Source organism: Triplophysa dalaica, chromosome 3 (assembly GCF_015846415.1).
Source record: "Triplophysa dalaica isolate WHDGS20190420 chromosome 3, ASM1584641v1, whole genome shotgun sequence".
NCBI lineage: Eukaryota > Metazoa > Chordata > Actinopteri > Cypriniformes > Nemacheilidae > Triplophysa > Triplophysa dalaica.
The window spans coordinates 10,453,396-10,481,355 of record NC_079544.1 but is presented as its reverse complement, the minus strand read 5'-3'; the positions used below and the strand labels follow the sequence as shown (position 1 = coordinate 10,481,355).

At 39.5% G+C, this 27,960-nt stretch overlaps 1 protein-coding gene across 2 annotated transcripts; it reads left to right on the top strand.

Annotated features, from left to right (window-relative positions):
• The first annotated feature begins 54 nt into the window (after positions 1–54).
• Positions 55–27,960, top strand: fam110b (family with sequence similarity 110 member B). 2 transcript variants are annotated; one of them, XM_056741072.1, is made up of 4 exons: positions 55–179; positions 18,170–18,260; positions 25,525–25,698; positions 25,781–27,960. In XM_056741072.1, the coding sequence occupies exon 4, from the start codon at positions 25,844–25,846 to the stop codon at positions 27,035–27,037; it is 1,194 nt and encodes a 397-aa protein (XP_056597050.1). In that variant the 5' UTR covers positions 55–179; positions 18,170–18,260; positions 25,525–25,698; positions 25,781–25,843; the 3' UTR covers positions 27,038–27,960. The 2 variants fall into 2 exon arrangements, with proteins under 2 accessions (XP_056597050.1, XP_056597042.1); XM_056741064.1 differs by having other exon boundaries at positions 25,525–27,960.

Below are 27,960 nucleotides of genomic sequence, written 5' to 3'. Positions count from 1 at the left end.
CCTTTTCGCACAGCAGTATGTTCTGGATCATGGACTCATGATGCAGTGGGGATTCAATAAGCTGGTAGGAGGTGCAGTTTCCAAACGTGAGGCTTTCAGCTCTGGTCTACTGCGAACGTGCACGGAAATATGCTGCAGCATCCTCATACATTTTGAGTTATTACATCTGGATCATAAAGGTAAGTCATTTGTTGTGCCGGTCGTTTCGATCCGCGATGTTTTCAGGCTTTGTCAGTGTATGTAAAGCGTCCTGTACCATAACAGTCTCAAGCATCCCTTAACGTTACTTACCTATTGTTTAACTGCAGACATTCAGCTTTCATGGACATGAACACTGCTGATGACATGTTGCATATGATTTCACAGCTTTTCATGTATTTTCCCGATTGTAATATGTTGCCATCATGTATAAAGAAGTTGTCGTTCATTATAGCAATCATGAGATCAGAAAAAGGGTTTTGCAGCTAAAGGTGGAAATCTGTTGTCATGAAACCGCATGGATCCTTAAAGCATCAAGGCAATTTAAGGCTTCAGAGTATCAGCAGTTTTTTTAACAACTATGTTTATAATATTTCACTTTTAAAGTCATCTCCTATTATGACTATCCCATAATTTAGATGCACAACCTTTCACTTGTAAAGTGTTGACTTGGCTATTGATTGTTTATCAGGGCTGTTACTAATGTAATTGCACCATGCCAAAAACAGATTCAGCAACGCCTTGATCCTCAGCCCGCTTGTTGTCCCTGCTGTCCATGTTGTCATGCTAGTGGTTTGATATTCCTTATCTTTTGGAGCATTGTAAAGTAGGGATTTCTCCTCTCGATGTAGACAATGGTATTTAGACAAACCAAATGAAAGCATGCTCAAGTCATGCAGACTCTTGCAGACGTATAAGATTTGATAGCATGCGTGCCATCGCAGCGGAAAAGGTGGAACTAGTGACCTGTTGTGTTTATACATTATTAAACAGATGGTGTAAAATACTTCTTGCACGCACTCAATCAACCAAAATCCTTGTTGAAACCAAGATTTATACGCAGTTAGATTGAAGAGGCCTGTTTGGATTAGAATACCTTCATTGGATGGCATAAGGTTGACCTATAGATGTTTGTGTTTGAATCTCAAATTCTTATTTTCAACATATGGTTAGTCATTAATCCTAGTACCATTCCGTGTTCGCTCATTCAGTTTGAGCAACCGCAGACTATCCAGTTCAGAGTTCATGTTCGCTTCTCTTCAAAAAATGGCAAATGTGACTAGTCCATTCTCAACCAAAGTTTCACTCTCTAGTAACATCAAACAGTTAGTTTAGGTTATGTCTTGTGGATTTCTTGGTCCAAGCTTATGGTATCAATGAATGCTCTAGTTTTTTTTTTCAGTGTAGTCTTTAAGTGACAGCTACAGAAGCTTGGAGTTAGTATCCATAAATACAGCAATGTAGTGCTGGACTCAAGGACTATGAAGGGATCTATAAAAAAAAAAGTGCATAGCTGGAGCCTGGAACAGTGTCATGGGATTATAAAGCCATGGTTATACGAGGAATGTCATGATGACTTCAGCAGAGATGCGGAAATGAACCGAGTTTAGAGGTAACTTATTAGAATGCAGTCAAAGTTTCTGTCAGCGCTCCTCAGGGCTTGAGGACATAAAGAGCCTTAATACAGTGTCCGCTTTGATTTAGGGATTATCTGAAAAAAGAAAATATAACAATTGCAGAGTGGTCCACGAATAGCTGACAGATGTTGACATCATATTGGCACATTGCATTACATAAACAAAGCCTAATGGCAGGTCACATGTGACTGGATCAGAGTTTAAGTAGATGATCTATTGAGTCATTCAGGGTGAGTTTTGGGATGAGAGGTGAGTCATGGGATTAATCATGAGAGTAATTTAACACAGTCAGTGTTTCAACCATGTTTTCGTTTAGATGGTGACTCTGCTGCTTTAATAACCTTCTGAAGTGCTTGAGATGCACAGATCCGTTGATGTAACTACCACTCAAACAGGAAGTTAGGTTGGGGCATATTAATTGGCTCCTCCCCCTTTACAAGTAGCCAGTGGGGTTTAGTTTACCTCACAGCAGAATCTAATGTGAAGCTAAGGGTGCAGAATGATGTCAAAAATGTGTCATCATTATTTGACATAGTGACTGTATGTTTTAATTGATTATACTGCACTTTCCAAATGTGAACTTTTCTCCAAATGGTTTTGGAGTACACTCATTTATAGATATCATTAAGGCTAATGTATTTATAGTTAAAGCCGAAACACTTCAATTTTGACTTAATGGGGGCTTAAGCAAATTTGGTTCGATAAATTTGTGTTCGTCTGCCATATGACCATTACTTGCATAATTGAAAGAATCACCTTTCTTAACCTTCAGAAAATGTCACTTTCAACCTTAGAAAGTCAAAATCAGTTTTAATATTGCATTTATTTTTCTTCAACTTGTTGCCAATATTTGGGACAGTGAGTTGATCTCTAGTGGGATGGCTAAAAGAGAACAGATCCATGTTGTCATGTCTGAAATCATAATGTGTCTCAGATTGGACTTGAAGTCATGGAAAGGTTTATTAATGAACAAAATTCAATCTTGTCATTTTGATATGTCTGTAAATAAAACTTTAAATAAAAATGTTAACCAGTTTGAGTGACTTGATATTATATAGGCTACATAGATCTTTCTTTTAGTCTTATAGCTAAGATGAACCCAAAACATTTTTTAAAGAGGAATTCTGGCAAAGGATGAAAGAGTTCCCATGAAAAACTCACCCCTAATTTGTTGGACAATCCTACCACATCCGTACATCTTCACACAACGCAAATTTAGATCGTTTTGATCAGGTTTGTGAGCTTTATTTCACTCCTGCCTGTAGACAGCAACTTTTAAAGTGCAGAATGTCGGTTTTGTTGAAGTCAATGGGAGGGTCCCAGAAAGCTCCCAAACCTCATCAGAACTATCTTAATTTGCATTGGGAAGATGAATGGATGTCCTAGACTTGTACAACGACTCAAGCGTGAGTAGTTCATGGCAGAATTTACACATTTCCCATTTTTAAGTTCCTCTTAATGCAGGCAGCTCCAGAACAATTTATATGTGTTGACAGATTTCAAAGCACAGTCTACTAGTCTGTATGCCCACTGGCTGAATAGTTATTATTACTTGAAACATTTTCTTTTGTTCTCAGGTTGACTGTGGTATGGTTATTGTGGTTTCATGTTGCCTTTGTATCGTTTATTCTCTAGGGGCGGTTTAGACCCATCTGTCTGATTATTTACATCAATGGGGCCACAGCTGCATAGCCTGACCCCCGGCAGGCCTTTGTAATATGTCCAGGGGTGGCATGTGTTTGTGTCTGTGTGTGTGTACCGTATGTAGGGATAGGTTGAGGGTGTGCCACCAGGCCGCTTTAAAGGCCTCTTGGTATAGGGGGTGTGTTACAACAAACAACAAGATGCAGCTTTGTTTATAATAGGGCTGAACAGAAGTACATGTGTCAGCAAAAAGCACAGCTCTGTTGCTGACATGTCTGCATGCATGATCACTGTACGTGTTCTTCAGTGACGTGCGGGGGGGTTCATGGCTGGTGAGGCACTTACTCCTTCAGAGTCAGATTTACAAATATATGAGCCCAAAATATTACTTTTTATTATAAATTAATAAATAAATTAATACTGTTTATGTTTTATATCTCAGCAGTATACTTTAAACACACACACACACACACAAGGGTAAGGTAATTATTAAGAGGTAATTAAGGTCATTAAGAAAGAGCTCATTTGCTCTGCACCCTTCAAGTGTTCTAAATTTGTTGCACATTGCAATTTCACAATTTATTTCATAATCATACATTACAATACAAATGAAAGAGCGGTGTACAAAACAATCATTTAAATATTTAGTTGTTTATAAGCTTTTCGTTTTGCTGCTTGAATCATTTTAATGCAGACAGTATGTCCAACTAATTGACATTCATAGTCCATGCGCCCATCCTTCTTAACGAATATCTCCGTCACTTTGTTCTAAAAGTTATCCTGACTGTTTGGCTCATATCTGCCCCCTTCAGTTGCGGCATGGTTACTGTCTGCCTCACCTTTTTTTCACTGCGATTTTATGTCCGATTAGCAAGACTAATTAAGTCACACATTCATGAAAGATATTAGCCAGCCTGTTGAAAGTGAGGGTGTATAATAAACGAGCCTGCAAACATTATATTGGCGAGATACAGAGAGACAGCGGCGGGCACGTGCCAATTGCACGCATCAACACGTTGTGTGAGTGATAGTGCTCTCCTCGTCGCTGCCGCACATCACATTTCTCCCGTTTATCTGAGCAGGAAACGTGCAAATTCAGCAATTTTGACTTTTAAAAATCATCAAATTATTGGAATTGTACAGAAAACTAATTTATAGCACAGAACAGGTTTCATTTATTACATTTTATAATATCGCAGGTCACTGGTGTTCTTGAAGGAACCGTTTATCCATGTTGAAACATAACATTGAGTTTCATTTTTTTTCTGGATAGGTGGGGTTGTATCTTTAAATGTACCTTAACTAGCAAGAAAGCCCAAGACGAAACCATTGATATTGTTTCATATTTAGGATCCTGACATTTGAGCAACACAATACATTGTTACCAAATATTGCTTTGATTTTACCATATGCATCGTCACAATACTTTTTCAAACACAGTTGATCAAGGCTTTATTCGTCTCATGCATTTTCGGCTCATATGGTAGAGAAATATAATCCGTTTGTAGGCTCCTGTGAAATATTTTTGAAATTAAAGTGGCCTAAAGCTGGGTCAACTGAAGGAGGATTAAAGCCATACTGCTGTGAGTGTGAACAGCTCAACAGAAGGTGTTGATGAAAGCAGCCCTATGGAGACGCACCAGAGCAGATGGCATACATGCTGGGGTCTGATGTTGGGTGCCAGGTCAAATTCCTTCTCCCATTTCCTGAAGATTATTAGACAGCACTTAATATGACTCTGTATTGTATTGTTTATCTTTTTGTTGTGACAGCATCTTAATATCCTGCTTTTATTGGTGAACTGCTTGGCAGATGACAGATGTGGACTGGACACTGAATTGTTGTCACTGTTATAGATCCAATAATCAATAATATGAATGGATGTTTAGTGCTGTCTCTGAATACATCAAGAATAAATAAAAGAATAACAAAATCGAAATGGAACTGAAATTGTTCTGATGCACAGTTTTGCTTCAGGACCCCTGTTTCTACATGGTACACTTTAAGGGGAATTTAAAATGTCAAATGTAACATGTTTTTTTTATTTTGTGTATAACATGGTATGTAAATAAGGGGGTGTTGCACTTAACATCAGACTGAGGAGAGGAAAAACACATATACAAACCCTCACCCGGCGTTCCATTTCGAGGGGCTCATGCCTATGCCCTAAAGCCCTTCGAATGGTTTACCCTCCGGAGTGAGAGCTTTAAAGGGTGTAGGGGACCTAACAACTTTTTTCTGCCAGTTTTGAGCACTTCAGTTTGGAACTACCCTTCAGGATGGCGGCCATGATTGTTATCACTGGGAAGAGCCCTTCGGAGGGCGATATATCACAGTTGGAACACAGTGCAAATTTTAGACTGCAGGGACAAAATGTAGTGCAAAGATACCCAGCTTTACTTTATAGCTTGTCGGTTAAAGATGTGGGAAGCATTTCCCCTTCTCTTTGAACGTTAGTAAGGCTTTTATATTTTGCCAGGCCGATTATAGTGATGAGACTTGCCACCCTCTGTTGGGTCGTGACCAAGGTTTAATCCGAAATCCGATCCGGCACATCATTTGGCAGATCCCTCTCCTCAAGCGCTAATGGAAAAAGTTTGTGCTGACCTCTTGTGTGCATATGTTCATTAAAAAGCATATATAATAATTATAATGGCAATGACCATTGTATTTTGGTAATGAACAGGCTGTCAAGTTTGAGATGCTGGAATATTGTGTGTGCGCGTAAGGCGCCGGCGCAATCGCTTTAGGCTGAAACAACTTAAAAGTATGTCATTAGATACTCCAAAGTTAGCTACTTTTAGTCGTGTGCACACTTGCACTGAACCAATCTCATCAGCATATTGTCACCATAATTTTTTTCTAAGCAATGGTCGTGACCCCTGACCTACAAATTGAGAACAACATTGGCTTGAATCCGTCATCAGATGACAACCAAACATAAATGTTCAATCTAATAATTAATTTGTGTATTTTATAAAACTGAGAGCATTATAAATGTAATGTTGATTTAAAGTAATTAACTGTTGAACTGTGTGCAGGTATGTGCTTTACAATATCAGAAAAAGAGACCGTTCCTGTCGGAGCATGCCTCTCAGCTTATTATTCAAGCTCTGGTCATTTGAAAAGTGAAAGTGACCTATTTGTCAGTTATGGTGACCCATAACCAAAATTTTAGTAGTGAACACACGCACTGCAATTCGTGAACACACACACCCGGAGCAGTGGACAGCTATCACTGCAGCGCCCGGGGAGCAAACAGGGGTCAGGTGCCTTGCTCAATGGCACTTCAGTCGCTACCGGCTAGCCCTGACAATCGAACCGGTGACCTTCTGGTTACGAGTCCGACTCTCTAACCACTACTGGCTTAGTTCAAGACTGGCCACAACTGCTGCATCATATCAAGACTGGACTACTCAAATTCTCTACTGGCCGGCCTTCCAACCAAAGCAGTCAAGCCCCTGCAAATGATCCAGAATGGAGTAGCACGTCTGGCTTTCAATATGCCTAGAATAACCCATAACACCCCTCCTGATTTCACTTCATTGGGTGCCAGTTGCAGCCTGGATCAAGTTTAAATCACTGACACTATCCTTCAGAAAGGTAACGGCAAATTTTACCTTAACTCGCTGCTCCAGATCTACATCCTCTCCCATCATCTTCGTTCTGAAAATGAACGACGCCTGGTTGTTCCATCACAGCGAGGCACCAAATTGCTTGCAAAAACCTTTACTCACGGTTCCCCTGTGGTTTAATGAACTGTACTGCAGCAGCCTTCACAACCTTCAAAAAACAACTCAAAGCACACCTGTTTCGCATTTATTTGACTTAACCAAAAATGTTTTGTTACTTCATTCTCTTCTTTGGTTACTTCAGCTTTAATCCTCCTACCATGCCTTGTGAACTAATGTTACTTTTTAGCGTGTCGACAAATTGTTTCATGCTCTCCTACTTGTAAGTCGTTTTGGATAAAAGCGTCTGCCAAATGAATAAATGTATATAAATGTAAAGTAAATGTGAGGTTCGTCTGACTCATTGGAGGATTAAATGTGACCTAAATCCTCCGGATTGGATGAGGAGCAGGCATGGACATGTGATCTTTTGGTTGGAACGAAGTCTTAATTACAAAGTTGAACATGTTGTTGTTTCCAGTAAGGCATTTTCTCCAAAGATTCATCTAGGTGTCACATGCCTGTTTGAACTTCATCCTATTGAAGGAAACATTTGATATTTGAGAATTTTAAACCTGTTATTTCTCATGTTAATTCCTGTTTCCGTCTCTAGCAACATCCGGACATTTTCCACACACAAACATTAGGATTAGTTTAACACGAGGGACAGAATACCGCTCCATTTTATAAATGATCAAATTGTAATGGGTTTATCCAGTGATTCGAATTTTACCCTGTCCTTCCTTCATCTGTGCTGAATATCTGCCATCTTGCTTGCACACAACACCATTTATACAAATCAAAACTAAAGGAATGATTGAAAAAAAAAAGATGTTTGGCAGATAGCCGACCATGATAGTCGAAGACTGACCTAATTCATGTTGTCCGTAATGTGCTTGACTAGAGGAAAGATGAATTAGTATCTCCACTGCCCTCACATTTCTGTTGCCTCACTGTTTGTGCTGGATTTTGCTTTATTTCTCTTTCACCTAAAGGTAGTATGTGTTTTAGTATGTGTTGGCCAGTTAAGTTAATGGTACTATTTGCAGTTTCTCTCAGATGAACCCCAGGCTATGGACCCTGTTATGGCGGAGTTTGCGTGTCATAATGACCGCTTGCTCTCCTGCCAGGTATCTAGCAGCAAAAACGTGGTTAAGTGTCCACTTTAATGCACCCTGGAGGTTGGATAGATGCTTGAGTTGACTCCGAGTGTGCCTGAGTCAACCCTGACCATGATAAAATGATGCCCCTTTGGGCTCAGTTGGCTTAGCAGTGCATTAGCACACACGCCAAATGCTAATTCTCATGGTGGTGACACAGCTAAATTTCACCTTGTTACATAACAAACACAGCACACAATATATATAACACCTGAAAGGCCTGCGGTTGGTTAGACTATGATGCAACTTTAACTGCTTCCTATTGTCTTACCATATTTTTTATTTATGTAATCAAAACATTAAGTCATTGAAAAAACATATAGTTTTGCATTACTTTAAAAATAAGTTGAAGATGTATTACTTAACTTACTATTTTAAATTTAGCCAAAATTTCAAATGGTTGGGTTGTCACGGTACCACAATTGATCATACGATAAGAATTCATTATATTTATACATCGCTTTTCTAGGTACTCAAAGCGCTTTAATTCGATTTAATACCACCAAAGCATCACAGTACCAAGCCATAATGCCATGTTAATAGTTAAAAACTACAAAACAAAACAAATTTCCTTAATACACAGATCTAGATTTAACATTTTGTATTTACTATAGTAAACTGTGTCATACACTTCAATATTTTGTAGTATTATTAACTATAGTAATTGGATCGATCGTAGCAAATACAGTAGCATACTTTAATATTTAATTTGGTAAGACTATAAAACACAATAGTGTCAAAGAACTTTAGTAAAATTTATTGAAGTTAGTACACTAGAACATTTCTCACATTGGAGCTAATTCAAATGTTAGACACATTTCATTTAAAGCAGTGTTTATTAAGGTAAAAGTTACTAGGGCCCTGCAACACTATAAAATAGTCATTTGAAATGACTTGCAGCTAATTTGATTGTTCTTAAAATTACTTGCAGCTAATTTGATTCGTCGTTTGTGACTGGTTTTCATCACAGCTCTTACTGACTCACTAACTGTTGTTAAACCCTACATGTAAATCACTGTGTCTTCACTGTGTGTTCTGTTTAATCCCACAATTTAGTTCCTCCAGTGAGATGAAATCCCTTCAACTCATCCTCACCTGATGCTGGCAGTTCCTGCATCTCATTGGTCGATAGCTGTCATCATCTAATGCAAGGTCACAAAAAGTCCTCAGACCTTTATATCTGAACTTTCAGTAGCTAGTGAAACCGGCGATGACACTGTAATCCCATAGAAATCTGGTTTGCAATCTCCGCTGACAGGATTAAGTCGTCCCTTAACTCTTGGTTGGGTGGTTCTTTAGAGCAACACTTTCGGCTATATCTGCGTGAACCTTTTAAACATGACCCTCTGGCTACAACAGTTCCTTTAAATATATCAATTTATCAATAACATTTGATAATCTTTAAAGTGGAGATTATTATTGTGTTTGACCACTTAAAGGAAAGCGGGTAAGCAGTTTTATGTTGACCTGTCATTAAGCAGTCAGAATGTCTTAGGATAATAGATGTTGATAGATCCTGCAGAATGCTAGCTTGCAAGATGCTCTAATACTTGTGGCACACCTGTGAGTCTAGCTCTGCGATGAAGTATGTGGAACGATGTGTACCGTGATCTTGTGCTTTCTTATACGCCAGCTCTGGAAATGTTTCATCTCTGTGTGGCTTTCAAAAGAGATGTCGGAACGTAAGATGATTTTCTTTAATAAAGTTAACTTTACTGCAGCTTAGAAGATCATGCTTTAGGATATTGAAAACGACAGCAGTGTTACAACTATTTAGCATTTAATTAATTCATAAGTGTATTGCGATTTTTGCAGTCTCTCCATTGGTTCAGTTCAGGAGTAGAGACCTGTAATATCGTTTATCTGGATGGATGACGGGCACAATTAATCTCTTTATGGATTTGTGGGAGTGGATTGTTTAGATTCAAACCCATTTTATGTTCAATTAAGGATAAATGATATCTGATTAAAATCTGTCATCATTCACTCACCCTCGAGTTCTTCCAAATCTGCATAAATGTCCGTGCTGTGATGGACAACACAAAGAGAGATATTTGGAAGAATGCTTTTAACCAAACAGTTCTTGGCCATCATTGACTATCATAGTAGGAAAAATTGGAAAAAGTATTCTTCAAAACATTTTTCTCTGTGTTCATCAGAACAAAGACTTTATACAGATTTGTAACAACTTGAGGGTGAATAAATGAAGACCGAATTTTTACCATTGGGTGAACTGTTCTTTTAATTACTTGGTCCTGGTGGTTGCCGTAAGCTCTTTACGATACAGTCAGCAAACCTAATGCATTTAGCTTGTGGTAGAATACTTGAATAGAATAACAAAATTTTCCCACTTGTGTTTTCAAAATTTTACATTACTACAGATGACTGAGGTTGTGTTTAGACAGTTTCTTTAATGATGTATGTGCAGTGATGTAGTGGGAATGTAGAAAAGGCAAAACAAACATTAGCAACAAGCTAGATATTCTCTAGAGAGTGGAGAGTACACTTCATGTACAAAAGCTTGCTTAGCTCTCTGCGTTTACACAGTGTTTGGAAAAACGCTGCTCGGAAAAAGGTGAAACTGGATTTATGGAAGGATTAAGAGCTGTGAGTCACAGTGGGCTTTCTGTGAGCCAACCTTCCCCCATACTGCTGCAATGAGAGAAATCTTCCACAAGCTCATGATATCAGGTGCACGCAAAGCCACTTCACATGAGTTGCTCAGCTCTGCTGTTGGTTCATCTACATTTGAGTCCTCTCCGTTGTGTGTGGCTAAATAGGCTTATAGCAGGCTAACTGATGGGATTTTCTTAAAATGATTGCCAAGATCATTTGAAATGACAGGAAAGATGGCTTTCAGATAAGAAAAACTTTGAGACAATCTCAAAATTTTTTGTTTTTTATGTGGACACCAGAGAACTAGTAGAGAGGCGCAGAGGAATCCCAACGTTCTTAACAGTCACTTTGTACGAACCGTTCGCTGTTTTTTCTCCATGAGGTCATGGAAGAGGAGCATCTGACACCATGCTATCTGACAAGATCACTAGATGTCTGTTGTTTCTGCCATGGTTTTAGATTGCTGAGAATTCGAGATGTGTGTGCCATATAACAACAGCCCTCTTGTTGCAGACTGTTCCTCAACATATCGGCTCTAATGTTTGTTTTTTTTAAAAGCCTTTTAGTTTGTGTAGAAGTGCATTTTGAAGGTGAGGTTATGACGATGACTGTGGTTTCAGTGAATAAAGAGGGTGAGGTCTAGATCCACAGTGCTTTTGCCCACCCGGTCCACTTATTAAAAGAAAAGCAGTATCAGGTTGTCCTCGAAAGATTTGGTTTATGAAAATTTAATAAAGCTGATATTCTGCACCGGCCTCTGTTGTGAATCTGCTGTCTGCCGACACGAGCAGCTGGTTGAGGGACTGTAATTAGATTAGAGAGAGAGTGGAGTGGGTGGTAGTGGGCAGATAAGCGTGCTTGTGTTTGTATGTGTGTGTCGTCTCTGCTAGTGTCAGAGTCACTTATGAGGCTGATGTCACGACGGCCTGTCTGTAATCCTGCACACAGAGCTATCCCCCCCCCCCCATCTCTCTCTCTCTCTTTCTTTCTAACAGAACATGCAACACATTGCTTTTTATTTACTAACTTCTATTATGGCTAGCTTTCTACGGCAGAACACAAAAATATTTTGAAGAATGTTGTAGAACACTTCCCCATTAACTTCCATTATATGCACATAAAATCACTGAGACATTTCTCAAAATATCGTCTTCTGTGTTCTACAGAAGAAGGAGAGTCATGCAGGTTTTGAATGACACAAGGATGAATAAATGATGACGGACTTTGTATTTTGGAGTCATCCGTCCCTTTTCCCTTTTGCACCATGAGGGATTGAGCTTGTCGCAGTGCACTCTGGGATTGCCTTCTCTACAAACATCTGTATTGCCTTGGTAGGCATCACACAGGTTTGTGTGGGATCTGCGAGTGTTCTATGTATGTGGATGTGAGGGGGACTAATTCTTGCCTCTGTTTTTCAATATTTTGGTTGTAACCTGTCATATGTTAGTGGGCGGTTGTTTTTCTTTCTTTTGATTGGTTACTGAGGTGTTTTGAGTACCAGAGGAGCGAAGGAAGGAACAGGGATGACCTCCAGAGCTATTTTAAAAACTGCAAAGAAAAATAGCTCTGATTAAGTATTTGAGTACATTGAGTACATACAAGTAGATTAGATTAATTCACATTACTTGACCTAGCATTCCTCAGTAATGTTGGCATGGAACATTATGAAATCCTGATTAGCTGACGCACTAGTACGGGAAGCGTTTGTTTGGTTTAATGAACAGAGGCCCAAATATCATCAGTCACAATAGATGATATGCACTAGAGACTTTGTATAGACTTACTTTACCCAAAAATCTGAATTTGGTTACTGTTTACTCACCTGCTTGTCAGTATGTATCTATGCTGTTTGAAGTTTTTCAAAATTCTCCTTCATTGTTACAAAACAATCAGGGTTTGAAATGAGAAATAAATCATGACAAAAGTGTCTGCTTAGGGTGATACGTTTTCTTAAACCAGTCTGGGTGAACACATTTGAAAGGTTTTATGGGTAGTTTACAAACTGTTAATAATATATTATTAAAATGGAAAAATAAACAAAATTCCCGATATTTTTCCAAGTAAATTTTGCCGATACCAATATATTGTGAGTCTATATGTCTATTTTGATGATGATTGATCAAACCATACGTCACTTTCAAGTTTTTTTCTATCATGGCATTTCCAAAATTGTCCACTTGGATGCTCTAAAACCGCTCATTACCCAAAATTGTTAGTCTGTAATAAAAAAGCAAGATTTATTTACTTACGTGTCTCTGTTATATTTTATCTTATGTGAATATCTGCAACTTTTTTGTTACATTTTAAATTTACATAATTACATGAAGTTTGTAAAGTGAGTTTTACTGTTTGACCACAGTAAAAGAGCACATAGTAAATAATAATGTCTAATAAACCTTTGTATCTACTCGTTTTCTTTTTTAAAGTTATTTCCATACAGACTTATTGAGAATCATTGAGAAATACTGCTGTATTTACAGTGATGAGTGACACTGAAAGCCTTCACACAGCAATCTGCCATTAACAATGAGCTTTTGTCCTCATAATATGATCATCACAGCATAACACCTATCATTATATACATTCATAAATACCTGCAGACTATGCTTACTGATTATGACTCAATGAAAGAGGAAATGTGGATGGACACGATAGGAGTACAGGACTGAGCTTATAGCTGACAAACTAACAACACATCTGTGAAATAAAAAACTTATCGTGTGTTTGTGAAATATGAATTGTGTGCGTGGGCTCATTATATACACTGCTCAAAAAAATGAAGCGAACACCTGATCATCACAGCATAACACCAAGTCAGTTAACCTTTAGGAATATCAATCAACTCGGTAAGGAAGCATAAGCGATTATGAACCATTTTCACTTGTTTTGGTGTAAATAAACAGGAACACTGGAGAGGCAACCTCAAAGGGTGGTCTGGGGAGGACCATTCATAGAGGGTCTTACACACCTCCACGTGCTATGAAGTATCGGGATAAAATCCTCAGATCTATTTTCAGACCTTATGCTGATGCAGTGCAGAGCCCTCCTGGTGCATGATAATGCCTGACCTCATCTGACCAGAGTCTGTAGGCAGTTTCTGAACGATAAAGGCATTGATGCCATTGACTGGCCCTCATGTTCTCCAGACCTAAATCCAGTTGACAACCTCTGGGATCTCATGTATCCGACGATGTGAAGTAGCACCATAGATTGTCGAGGAGCTCTCTTATGCTCTGATGCAAGAATAGGAGGAGGACCATGTGCCATCTCATTGGGAGGATTTCCAGACATTGTTGGGAGTTCATACAGGCACGTAGGGCCATGCACATTACTGACTAACATTATGAGTTACTGTGATGAAATTCAACAAAAGTTGAATCAACCAGCCAGCTTTACCTAAAACCTTGTGTGTTTTTAATGCAATGACAGTTCAGACGCAATAAGACACGAAAATGAACTTTAGTACTCATGTGCTATGCGACAGCTGGTGTCTTTGCCAGTGGACCCTCATGTCAGAACGCCAACGCATAATCAACACGTCTTTTTTTATCGGTAAAGCAAATCTCTCTAAATTTTTTATATCGATGCTGATATTTAATGTATAAGCCAATATCGGCCGATAATATCTTCATGTGGATAATATCGTGCATCCCTTATTAAATTGGTATAATATATACTTAAACATTATAATTGCATACTATTCAGTTTCATTGTTATTTTTTTCCAGAGTTTTGCTGTCAGCAAAGAACACATGTTCCATACGGTCAATTTGTCAACTACATATATACATGATTACTCATGTTTCTTAGCCTGCATGTGTTTTGTACTGGAGCTGTTCCCTTAAAGTGAGTTTTCTTTGGAAAGTCTTGTGCCCCGGGTCTGTGTGTGAGATGAAGTTGGCCAGCTGAGGTCTATCAAAACCTATAAAGATAGTGAGGCAGCAGTCGCCTCTGCAGCACTCCTTACTCAGCACAATCTCTCTCTCTCTCTCCCCTTTCCTCCTCTACCTTTCCAGTGCTGTTCTGTTATTCTTCCCCAGACTCCTGTCTGTCTACTCTAATCATTTCGAGACATTCTCTCTATTGTGTTACTCAAATTCCTCAGCAGCCATACTGTTAAGTTCACGTGTCGTTTCAGTCCTTACTGATGGGCGTTGATGGTAGTTTTGCTTCCAAAACTGTAGTTAAAGGTACAGTTGACTTGAGTTCACCTAAAAATTCTGCTACCAGGCATTTACTCACCCTCATGTTGTTCCAAATAAATATTTGTAGCGATGCACCGAAATGAAAATTGTGGCCCAAAACGATAACGAAAATGTAGGATTGTTTAGAACTTTTTTAATCGTTTTTTTTTCAATCAACAAATATGTATCAAATAAAACTTTTTACCAATCATCTAAATTACTGTTATGCATAACAATTCCAGAATTATTCTAAAACTACAGTCAAGTTATAGTCAAACTCAGCACGTGAGTGCGAGAACTGAAGGGAGAGGCACAGGTGCCGGATATAAATATTTATATGCAAAGAATTTGTCTTAATTCACATGCAGTTGGAAGGTAAAATGGACTCTATCTGTTTCTCATTTGAGCTCTCATTAAGCAGATCTGGTTGCCGGCCCCAACTTGGCCTCTTTCTCACAAAAGAAAGATATGGAGAGATTGGAAGGATGCTTTAGTGAAGAAGCACTCTTTATTTCCAGCTCCTGACATACTAACAAACCTTTTTATTTTCCTCTATAAATGAGGCCAGCCTCTCCCACACCGGCCTTGTTGATAAACAAAAGGGCCTGTGCAAAGCTGCCACACCTCCAACCTGTTTCCTCTGACTAAACCTCACTATGATATGTTCCTCTAGTGGTTTGGGACTTTTCCTGCTTACCTGTAGGAGAGCTTGGGTTAAAAAGACCTGTCTGATGTCCCAAGAGAAGCAACAAAAGTCCTTTTGTGTTTTTACTTTAGATGGTCCTCCTTGGTGGCATTTGAACTCCCTCTGGTGAAAGAGCCTCTCAGATGTTCTCTGCTTCTTACTTTTATCGCTATAGTCTGTTTGTTTATTAAAACTTTGAAAGAGAAGTACTGATGGTTTGGCATCCACAGCTTTACTACTGAAAGGCATGATGGGAGTCCAACAAAGAGAAGTTGCATTTAGATATCAGTCATTTCCTGATGGTAGATGGGCAACGCAACACTTTTCCATTTGAGAAAAGCTCAATGGAACACAAAATGCAAGGGTCTTGAGACCCATGTTTCAAAACTATTTTTAACCTGACAAGTCATCCTAAAAATGCAACGCTGGCAGCACTCTCAAAAAACAACCCAAGAGCAGAACAACAGCAAAAGTCAGTCTAAATGTGTATGGATGTAGTTTACTGGTGCTTTAATAGGCAGGAATTTAAGGGGATAGTTCTCCCCAAAATAAAAATTCTGTCTTCATTTATTCACCCTCATATCATTCAGAACCTGTATTTGACCCTTTTTTGTCTGTGGAATACTGAGAATTGTCTCAGTGGTTTTGTTTATACAGTGGAAGTCAATGGGGTAAATATTGTTTGGTTACCAACATTCTTCAACTTCCAGTCGTACAGGTTTGGATTGGAATGACACAATATTAGGATTTTTTTTCTTTCTAGTTTGGTTGTTTTAATGCTGATATTACAATATGCTAAATTAGGAACCTCCACTTAAATATCAAAATAGTACATGTATTCGTTGTATGTTGTTAGTGTGTGTTGAAGAACGAAACACTGAGGAACTCTGAACAAAAGTAAGCACAATGTCAGCACATGGTCTCTTTGATGTAGCTGATTTTGCCTCTTCTTTTGATGACTATATTGTTTTTTCTTTTATTGACATCTAAAAATTTAACTTCCCTGGACTATTACTGCACGTTTGTTCGTATTGTTTTTTCTTTTCTCTATTTTTTGGTTTTATATTGAAGTAGTATATATTGCGATAAGTAAGGTTGACACTGTTGGCTTTAGATTTGGGCACTGACTCACCCGCATGCTGTTCTATGTGATTCATGGCTCTGGACCCGTTTGGAATGATAATCCATCCTTTAGTGTTTGCTTACAGATAAATGAATCTGTCAAAGTCGGCTGCAGGTTCTGTGAGAAGAATGCTGTCTGAAGGGAATACAGAATGTCCACTTTTTTTATAACATCTGAAGTTGTTCTCATTGGGTCTTCATGCTTTCATGCAAGGAGTTTTTAAACATGGTCCCGCTTCAACATGTAAACTATTGCAGCCCTTCAGCCTGACGTCAGGTTTAATTGATGGTTAAAAATATGTTAGCCAATGATTTTAAAGATCCCAGACAGATTTCGTCTTCGCAAGAAGATAGGACTTGGTTTTTGTATGTCTGAAATGGCTGCCCTAAGTTGTTGAAAATATATCTAATGGGATGACCTCCCAATGAGTGAGTGTGTGTGCCCTGCGATGGGTTGGCACTCCATCCAGGGTGTATCCTGCCTTGATGCCCGATGACTCCTGAGATAGGCACAGGCTCCCCGTGACCCGAGGTAGTTCGGATAAGCGGTAGAAAATGGATGGATGGATGGGATGACCTCCCTAAAAAGACTTCGATAGTGTCCTATAGGGTGTTGTGACATAATAAAGAATACGTCTTTATAAACATTACATGTAGAACAACAATAAAATCGGTGGAGAAAAATCTGCAAAAAGTAGCATTAACTTTGTGTGAAGTTCAGAGTTTCGCAGTCAGGTTGTGTACTTGTCAAAACTCTCACCGAGGTGCCAATTTTGTTCTTGATCTCATGCGAGAGGTGCTGTATCTCATTCGAGCCCTGGGTAGTGTCTGGTTCGCAGCAGAATTCCTTGAGTTTCTCATTCCTAACATGTCCATGTATGGAGGAACTCCCTCATAAAATGACAAACTGTAACCCTGTGAGTCTGCAAAGCTCCAGCATCTGCTGCTTTTCTGAAGTGTCATGATGATTCATTAACAGTGATGAACACTGTGAGCTCAACGCACAAACAATCATCATTCACTCTCTGTGTTTATGTGAATTGCTGTGAATTCCCTGTGAATCCATAGACTTCAATCAATGACAATGATGTCAATTATAAAGGTTCTTTTGAAATAAATAAATAAATCAATTGAAAAATCAATTCAACTCTATTCTAATATCTGTGTATGTAGATTGTTACGAAAGTATCTCTATTTGCTATACAGTATGTGATGCATGGAGTTGCCTATGCACTGTAGACCATCCCAGTTGGGTGTTAAAAGCATTCCTATTTGCATAATAGCAATAGTTTAGTATTCAATGTAAACAAAACAAAAACCTTACCTTAGCATTATGATTCCCATAAATTATATTCTCCCATCTCACTAAAGTGGATTTAGCATGGAAGAAATGCTTAAGGGTACATTAAAGATTTATGTGGTGTATGTGTAATTTAATTTAGATTGTAATGGATTTACGTCCTGTTGTGTAGGTGTCACCCCCACTGAAAACCTACAGCAGCTGGATGAAAACGGAAACTCGGACAACCACTCAGAGCCGGTTCAAACCTGACTCATTCACAGGTTGGTTACTTGCTCTTTAGCAATTGTTGTTTTATACAAATACATTTATTTTTAGAACCGAAATCAATAATTTCTTTCTCTGTAGACAGTGTATTTTTTTATATACCATGCTTGTCACAGTGTATACTGGGGGTTTGTGATCTTTCAAAAGTAGGCCTATATGGTGCTTAAAATTTGGTCTAAATAAGGAAGGTGTTTTAGAATTATGCTACAGACCTTTTGAAAATCCTTCATGTTGCACACCACTTATTGTAAAATAATAAAAATATCCTAAATGCAATCTAGGTCTGTTTATAAACCCAGCTTTCTATAGAGTTGGAGCTCATTGCGGAGAGTTTATTATTGCAGTTTCTGGTCCGGGTTGTTGTTGTGTGTTTTAGCAGATTTAATCTCCCTCTGCAGCGGTTTGAAGAACACTAGTTACCTAAGGGACCAGCTTTTACTGCAAAATAAGTCTTTACCATGTCATTTCCTCTTAAGCTTATGAGATATACAAGCCAAAACATTCTCTTTGAACAGAACCAACCCTGTACATCCCCTCAGCGGATCTACTTTTCAAGGCTCACTAACAAGCTATTAAAATATAATCACGCAATGTTTTGAACACAGTATTTCATTGTCTACATTTAGTTTTGGCGGGGCAGACTGGCAGTTCCTTGCAGATTTTCAGTACAATGAAATTGCTTCAAATTTTAAAACTGTACAACTAAACTTAAGACGAAGTAATGATACAAAATATGGAATTGTATTGAAGCATATCTAGATCTCGACCATTTGGTTACTTCAGTTAGTCTTGACGAATGGAGTTCAGTAGTTACCGTAACCTGAAGGTATATTTACAAACCATCCGTTCCCCTGAAGTAGTCTTATAAGTGCTCTTACATTAATGACTTTGAATCGAATTCATGTTTTGAAGGTACCAGGCCAATAAGCATTTTTTCAGGATAATAACTATTTACCAAAGACATCAATTCATTGTGTGTTCCGTACTACTATTTGTACAACTATCTATTTACAGCGACTATCTTTTAGTTATTTTCAGATGAACTCATCTATAAACAACACGTAAAAACAGAACAAACTGTGGTCTATCACTTCTCTTGTCAGCCAGATGGTCTTTTCCTGTCTAAGTGGGCTGTGCTTGGCCAGTAGGAGCTGCAATGTGGACCAGACCATATGCCGTTTAGTCAAAGGTCTGGCTGCGCGAAACTACGTTCTCTCCAGCTACATTTTCTATACAGAAAAATCTTCCAGAGAAGCGTAATAGAAGCTAAACTACATCATTATAGCTTTAGTGTAGGTGTCATGATGAGTCATGCTGAGACAGTAACGTGATATAGTGAGAAGCAATCCACAACATGACCAACCAATTGAGAACATCCTTAGTACGCGGTCACTGATGTCCTCTTGCTGCTCCCTGAGTTGCCCTAACTGGATTATTTCTCTTGCATCTGGGACAGATAAAGCAGGAAGTGCAGAAGAGTGCTTGCTTTTTTTCGACTACCATAGTACAATAGAAAGCGGGTTTAAGGTCATCTGTTGAGGTCAATGACTTTCTAGGAACATTTAATTGTGCTACAGAGGGAAATCTAGAAGAACCTTAATGCTTAAAAAAAACTCATCTCCAACCTTGCCTTGAACACATTGTTTTGATTTTGTATTGTGACTGTGTCCTCAAAAGATTCACTGTTGCAAACTACGCTTGCCAGGCAGCCCTACACAAATCACAGTATGTCCTTTTAGTCTAGACTTCAGACAGTGTCTTTTTTATTAGATTGGCTATTTACCTTAGGCTTTATTTTCAGACATTTACTTCCATCACAGGCCATTAAGACCCGAAGCACAGAGGATCTTGATCTACAGCGGAGTAACGGAGTTCACAAATATGCTTTTAAGTGTGCGTAAAACACGGGTTTCTGCCAATCTCATATTAATCTTAAGTACCTATACAGTAGTATTGCATACTTCGTATCTTTATGGAATTTTGGCAGAAGAGAAGTCAGATGATGAAAACAATGCACACTAGACGTGGTGCCAGAGACAGATTTGTGTCACTTTGTCTTTTTTATGCGTTTCACATTTCTTCCAACATCAGATTCCTTGCTTTTTTTTTTAATCTGCCCCCCGCCCATTGTTATAACACATGCAGGTAGCTGGAGGGGATACGCTCACAAATACACATGTTTTGTGTGAGCTGGTACAGTGTTTTTGTTAGATTGCTTTGCTTCAGGACAAAGATTTTACATTTTTCTAATATTTTTGCACTTGATAGCCAATAATTTATCACCCAAACATGCCCTCATTATTAAAGACAACCTTAAAAACGATGTCATGTAACCTAACCCTGTTTGCATCCTGCTAGCTACTACTATAAGTAAAATACATTGGAGCAAAAGTGTTGTCTAATAGGGTGCATGGCTTTGAAATCAACAAAAAAGATATTTGTATTTACTAACTGCTTTGACACATCTGTTTAGGATGATAAACCCATATAATTATGACAATAAAGCAAACATGGTGCATTAGTATCGGGTTAATGGGAATTTATCTTGGCCTTTACTGAGGCAGTGCATTATTGCTTGATAAACATGAAAAAATGAATGCTAACAACTTAAACTTTTTCAAAGACACTGTTAAAAATGACAGTTGAATATTCTTTTCCCATCTCATCTGTATCTGTACAGTTTCAGGCCTAAGGGGGTCTCGTGTTTATGTGTTGGTTCTCACACACTCCTGCTATGTGGGTGGGCTTAGTCCTGGATGAGTGACTGAGAAAAGAGCCAATGGGGCGATCACCCCTGAGGAGAGAGCGCTTATCTGCTGGCTGGATGAGTCACTAGGCCAGCCTACTGCATATAGCACCCAACTAGCTCTGATGTCTCGCTTCTGTGCTGCTGCTGCTGGTGTAAATCAGACAGCAGATGGACGCCAGAATCTGTTGCTCTAATGGCAGTTTATCAACAAACTGACACTTTCAATATTACAGCTTGTTCATTTTACTCTAGGTGTGTGCCACCTTGTCTAGCTTGGATGTAATTGGCTGTAATTATTTAAGGAAAAATTAATATACTGTAAGGGTGTTATTTCAACTGTGGGTACATGTTAGTAGTAGTGGAAATGATGCTACAATCTTGTTGCCTGTGTAGAAGTCAAACAACTCAAAAATCAACACCTGGAACAATAAGATATACTGTTGAGTAAACACATATGTGGGTGACAAATTTTCTTCTTTCCTCCTATCATACTTATTACATTAGGATTTTTTATAGCTTTCAATAATTGTGATTGTAAATTATTTTTTATATTGTTTAACATTTTAGCAGTTTAGCAAAAAATGAATTTAAATACCGGTCTAAATAGGAAACCATCTCATGCTAAGAAGCAGCATCTTTTATTTTACACCCTCAGGATTGTTACTAGAGGACAGGCCTTTAGGCAAATACGATAAAAGGATTTTAGCTGAAATACAATCTTCTCGTTTTGTTTTATACACAACGTCGTAACCCAATACACCCAGCGGGACACTGGTGCTTAATATCATCTCAAAGAGATGGCTGATAAATGCAACAGACTTTGAATTTAATCTGCGTCTAATGTAATGCTCATCTTCAAGCATTTTCCTGTTGTTATTTTGAAGTAGTCATATGGCTTCAAAGCGGCAGGTTTTTTTGTGTCCATTGAACTGCCTGCATGAGAATCGCTCACAAGATCATCATGTGTTTGAAATATTAAATTCTAAGACATCAAGAAGGTTTTAATGTTAATGTTGCAACGTTGCCAAATTGCTCAGCTGAAGTGGGATATTTTTTGCATTTTGGGGATTTTTATGGCCCAGGGCTTGGAGGAATGTGGCTAATGTGGTCATACAGTATAACACAGGGTTTTGCTGACAGCAGATTCCAAACATGGGAAATGTACTCGGTTAAAGGAGTAGTTCATTTTCATGATACTCACCCACATGTCATCCAAGGTGTTTATGAATTTGTTTCTTTAGTCGAAAAGAAATTGAGGTTTTTGATGAAAACATTCCATGATTATTCTCCACAAGTCACGTGAAGTCATTAACGCGCATCACAGAACAGAGCAAGGCGAGCATTTATGTTTATAAAGCATATAAAATTTTATTTATTTGAGAAAAGGAACGATCGTTTCGCTAGATAATACCCTTATTTATCGTCTGGTTTCGTTTAAAGCCCTTGGAAGCTAAACTGAAACTGTAATTTTGACCTTCAACCGTTTGGAGTCCATTGAAGTCCACTATATAGATAAAAATCCAGCAATGTTTTCATCAAAAACCTTAATTTCTTTTCGAGTAAAGAAACAAATACATAAACATCTTGGATGACATTAGGGTGAGTAAATGATCATGAAAATGTATTTTGAATGCTTAACTGCCTCCTAATTTCATAAAAAAACAGTTTTGCCATCATATTTAGTATTGAGAGAGGAACATTTTGAGGCTTTCACTGGATAAATCGTTGTGTATGTCCGAGTTGGAGATCAATATTGTGTATTATATTATGTTTGTTATATATATGTGAGTAGTTGACGGATAAATCGTACCTGTGTCCTATGTTGTGACATAGCTAAATTTAGAAAACAAACTCTTAATTTTACAACAATTTATTAAAAAATTATTTTATATATTGTGTTATATTATTTATATTTGTCATATAAAATGCCATAGGAGAGATTTATAGTTTTTTGCCTTCAAACCAAATTTGAATATTAATCGGTCAATAGAAACCTTTTTTTTTACCTTTTTGGAAATAATCTATCTACATCTACATTTACATTAAATATATGCATTTGGCAGACGCTTTTATCCAAAGCAACTTTTATTGCATTATTCAAACCCATGACCTTGGCGTTAAATAACCTCTAAGCTAAAAGTGATGTACCACAATCCACATAAGTTCACCATTTCCCTCAAAGAGTGAAAATTAAAGGTGAGATATAATATTTTTGATCCACTTGTGTCAATAAACAGATTTGTTAAAATAATGATCATTTTCAAACACAAAAAGCACACTTTGGTTAAGTGGCTTTTTGTAACATTTTGATACCGCCACAGTGTTTACACTGGAAAATCATTGTCTAAATGGCTAATATACAGTATAGTTGTAGGCAGGGGCAGGGGCAGGGGCAGGGGCAGTTATAGGGTTAGTGGATATCCTAGGCTTAGCCCAGAGACATCCGTATATGTGTCAGAATACACATAAGTGCCCCTTAGTGATTCATACAGGGAATGGTAATACAGGGCTTTACTGAAACATTTGGGGCTTGAGCCCCCTTAGCCCACCCCTTGTGCCCCCCCTGGTTGTAGGGTCGAAATAAAAAAGATACAAGTATGTTTCTAATAACTAAACAATAATTCACAGAGGTCTTCTTGTATACACACCTGCATGGATTCCTGATCATTGTGTAATATCCGTCTAGTTTCAGCCAGCAATCTCGCAAAAATGGTGCGATGAGGTAAAGTGTTATTCTTACATGACCGATAAGGGTGAGCGGGTGCGTCGAGCAGACCATTGGGAATTGTCTTGGGCTCTGGTAATTCAGATGGGTTTGGGAGGGGGATGAGATGATGTGAGACGCTGCTGGCTAAAGTCCCACAGCTGGGTATACTCTGTATTTTAGGGGGAGGGGCTACGGTACTCAACAGAGGATTAAAGGCTGCTTTTTCCTTGCATGGGGAGCTGTTACAATTATTGCTCTCTGTGTGACCCGGGTTAGACTCTGTGTTCTGTAATTATGTTTCATAAGAAAGGCCTCTTTCCCATATGCCGTTTAGGTATAGAATCACGTTCTGAAACCGTTACAATAATGGCATCATTAAAGATGTTATTAAAAAGGTTAGTGCTAATACCGTTGTGCTTATCCCAACTAAGGCTGGTCGAATATGTCAACAGTTTTTGAATAATTATAATAATTTTCTGTGAGATTCAACAGGATGCTACAGATGTTGCTGACAAAGTTTAACTTGCATTTTACTCAGAATATTTCATTTAAAGGCTTTATTGTTCTCTTTTCTCTGATATTTCCCTCACTGACATTTACCAGAAATTTGCGATGCCTCAATTCAGCCGACAAGTGGCCATTGGGATGTTTTAAGTGGCTCATATGGGATAAAAGGAGAGCTTTTGGGCCCCGTGGGTCCTTGTTTTCTAATGTGAGCAGGGTAATTCAATTATATAAAGTTTTTTTTTAAAGATTTAAAATCCTTAGTGAGCTTGTGACAAAGATGCATGAATGCCCAGATTGTGAAGCGCTTTCTTTAAAAACTGTGATATCAGTGTTATATGATAAGGTTTTTAGGGCCTTGAAATGTTCTAAGGTTTAAAACACTACTTCATTCTAGACTCTTTGACAAATATGACTTTATTATTTTAAATAATAGACCATTTCCTACTATATAAATGGGTCTAGTCATGCAATACACTGAAATAAAGGCAAACCTCCTGAGCAAAGGCTTTTACAGGATTAATATGGGTTAAAATAAATGTGATTTGGTTTTTTTAGAAGCACTACTGATGTAAATTTATTTATTTTACTGCAGGCCTTCGACTGATAGAGAAGATTGTCACAAGCTCTTGTGCCATAAACTGCTTTGTCATAGCAATTTCCAGATCTACTGCGGCCCCCGTGAACGCTATTGTCCAATAGCCCTCTGTAATTACTTTTATTTATGAGACCAGTAAAGTTTTCCACCTTTTCTTTTTTTCTTCTCTTCCCTGGGTTTTGTCTTGTTCCCCGCAAACAGCCTCAAGGCTTTGGCAGGAACATGAGCGCTGATCTTACATCTATATGTCTTTATATATCAAGATGCACAGAGACATTCTCTCCCTCGCTGCTGAATCATCCTTTCCTTGTATGTTTAGGAAAATCATTTGGCCCTTGTTGCTTTGCAAATCTTACTCGATATAAAGCAAAGGCTTTCCAAGTAATTATGAAAAACATTCTGTTTTGTTTCATTGGATGACTATACAGACAAATTGAGTAAATTACTATACAACAATATAGGCTACAGCTTTTAGTAAAGGGTATTTTAATACATGCTAGATAAACCCCGAGTTCAATAATCCATACAAAACCTAATATGTTATTGATCCCGCCGATAATGAGGTGTGCATGTGTTTTCATTAGTTGTTTTCTAATGCTTACATCATCAGCCAACAGCATGACTGGCCCCAGCTCTTCCTGTTGTTGCTAGGAATGTGATGTCACCTTCTCCCTTAACAGGGTTGGTCCTTGTGTGTTTCAGATCCTCTGCCTTGGCCAGGAACGAAGAAGCAGCGACAAGGCTTTTCCCCACGATCCTCCCAGCTGGCAGAACCTGACAGTGTGAACTGACACTGACTTGAGCTGAGTGCTCTCTTTCTCTGCCGTGCCATTCAGGGCCATGCTGCGTGGAGGAAGCGGGGCTAATTAATGAGCTGTGAGTATGAGGCCTCACTGCTGACAGCCATTGGAGACAGGATTAATAGTCCGGTCATCTGGCTTGATGTGTGTGCCTCCAGGCTGCCCCTTGACGAGAGTCCACTGCGGAATCCACCACGGCGGCCGCCGAGAGACCAGCAGAGATGCCCACCGAGACGCTGCAGGCAGATAGCAAACCCGCCAGCCCGGGTGGGGCCTTTGCCTCTGCTGTCCCGCTCCGCATCCTCAACAAGGGCCCCGAATACTTCCGCCGCCAGACCGAGCCTAACCCCAAGCGGCTGAGCGCGGTGGAACGGCTTGAAGCTGATAAGTCAAAGTACGTCAAGAGCCAGGAGGTCATCAACGCTAAGCAGGAACCTATCAAGCCACAGGTCCTGGCCAAGCCCCCTGTCTGTCCGGTTCCAGTGAAGAGGAGCGGTGGCGTGGGATCTGGCCTGAAAGCCTCCAACAACAACGCCAAGTCAGACACCTGCGCTTCCACCACCAAACGGGAGAATCTCAACCTGGAGATCTTAAAGAACATCTTAAATAGCTCCTCCTCGTCTGAGGGGCCTGCCAAGGGGATGTCACACAAAGTTGGGGCGCGGAGTTGGGCACCGCACCGCTCGTCTGAGTTGACGGAACCTGGGTGTCGCTCCTTTGCCGGGTCACTCAAGGTACCGTCATCCGCGCAAGGCCGACACAGTCCTCAGGGAGGCAACCTGAACTTGAGTCGCAGGCTTTTGGAGGAGAGGTCGTATGAAGTCGAAGGTGAGCGGTCGTCGCTACACACCTCTCACAGCTCCTCGGACATTCGCCGCATGTGCAATGGCAAACCGCTCAGAGCGGCTCGCAGCAGCAGCTCTTCTGCACCGCCGCTGCCACCCAAGCCTAGCGCCAAAGCGTTGGCCGGTTGTGACAATGCCCCCCGCTCCCCTGAAAGAGAGACATTGCCCAATACCTTCACAGAACTGGAGCTGGGCAGTTCTGTGGCCCGCAGACCCTCTCTGCATCGCTCCAAGTCAGACCTGAGTGACCGCTATGCTCGCGCCGGTGCGGACGTAGAACGCTTCTTTAACTATTGTGGGCTGGATCCCGAGGAGCTGGAGAGTGTGGGCGTGGAGAGCTTCGCCCGCGCGAACTCCGACATCGTTTCGCTCAACTTCCGTAGTGCCAGCATGATCAGCTCGGACTGTGAGCAATCACGGCACAGCAATGACGACCTGTCCGATGATGAAGACGATGCAGGTGAGCGGGTTCCCTATGGCATTTCTGCTGTGGAGCGGAATGCGCGGGTTATTAAGTGGCTGTACAGCATCAGACAGGCAAGGGAATCTCAGAAAGTCTCCCATGTCTAAAAGAGGGAGCAGTTGGACTTGGGTACCTGCTTATTTTTGCTATCCATGCAATGTCTTTTGAAATCTTGAAGGATTAAATGGCAAAGGCTTTTGAGTTGATGGCTTTTTTTAGTCGCTTTTCGCATTCAGTGTTCCTCGTCTGAATCTGCATGACTCCTCGGACACTCGACCTCGTCGCGGCCTCCAGATACTGCAGCTCATGTAGGAGCCTCTTTAAAGATGTCTGCGTCGCCACCATCAATCTGCAAAGATCAACCATGCTTCTTATTCTTCTTTTATTTCTGCCCATGTCTGTCAAGCTGATGTTATTATGATGTCAGCACCTTTTTCGGTGTTTCTTATTTCACATGGGCACACTGAGCCGGGAAGCCATATCAGTATGAATGCTGAGCTGCGGTGTGTTTACTATTCTTTTGCTTCTCTTTATCGCTCACTACATTTTTTTTACTTGTTCTAATGATGGATATCAGCTGTATGTATATAAACCTCTGTGAATAGGCTCAGCAGAAGCATGTTTTAGTCTATTCTCGAGATCTCCACCACCCCACTTCTCAGCCCTGCACTGGTCATATTGTTCCGGAAGTATCATGACTCCGTTAAGCTTTATGTGGTTTGTTTTCACTGTCTGTCGTCCATAAGGTTCCTGTAGGCCGGTCGATTATGTTCGTGGTACTGTTGTTTGGAAAGGTGTAAATGCTGTAGGAATATGTATGTAAGGTCTGCTGTGCTCCTCTATGCCTCTTGGTCTGTTTGTTACATTGTGAGGCTGTTTGAGACTTGTTCATGATCAAATCTGTACGACACTGTTGTTGCGATGACATGTATGTTCGGTATATTGAAGTTTGAGCTGTTACATAAAAATTTCACCACAAAATGTGTTCACATTTAGTTCTTTTTCATTTCAATAAATGGCTCGTTTTTCC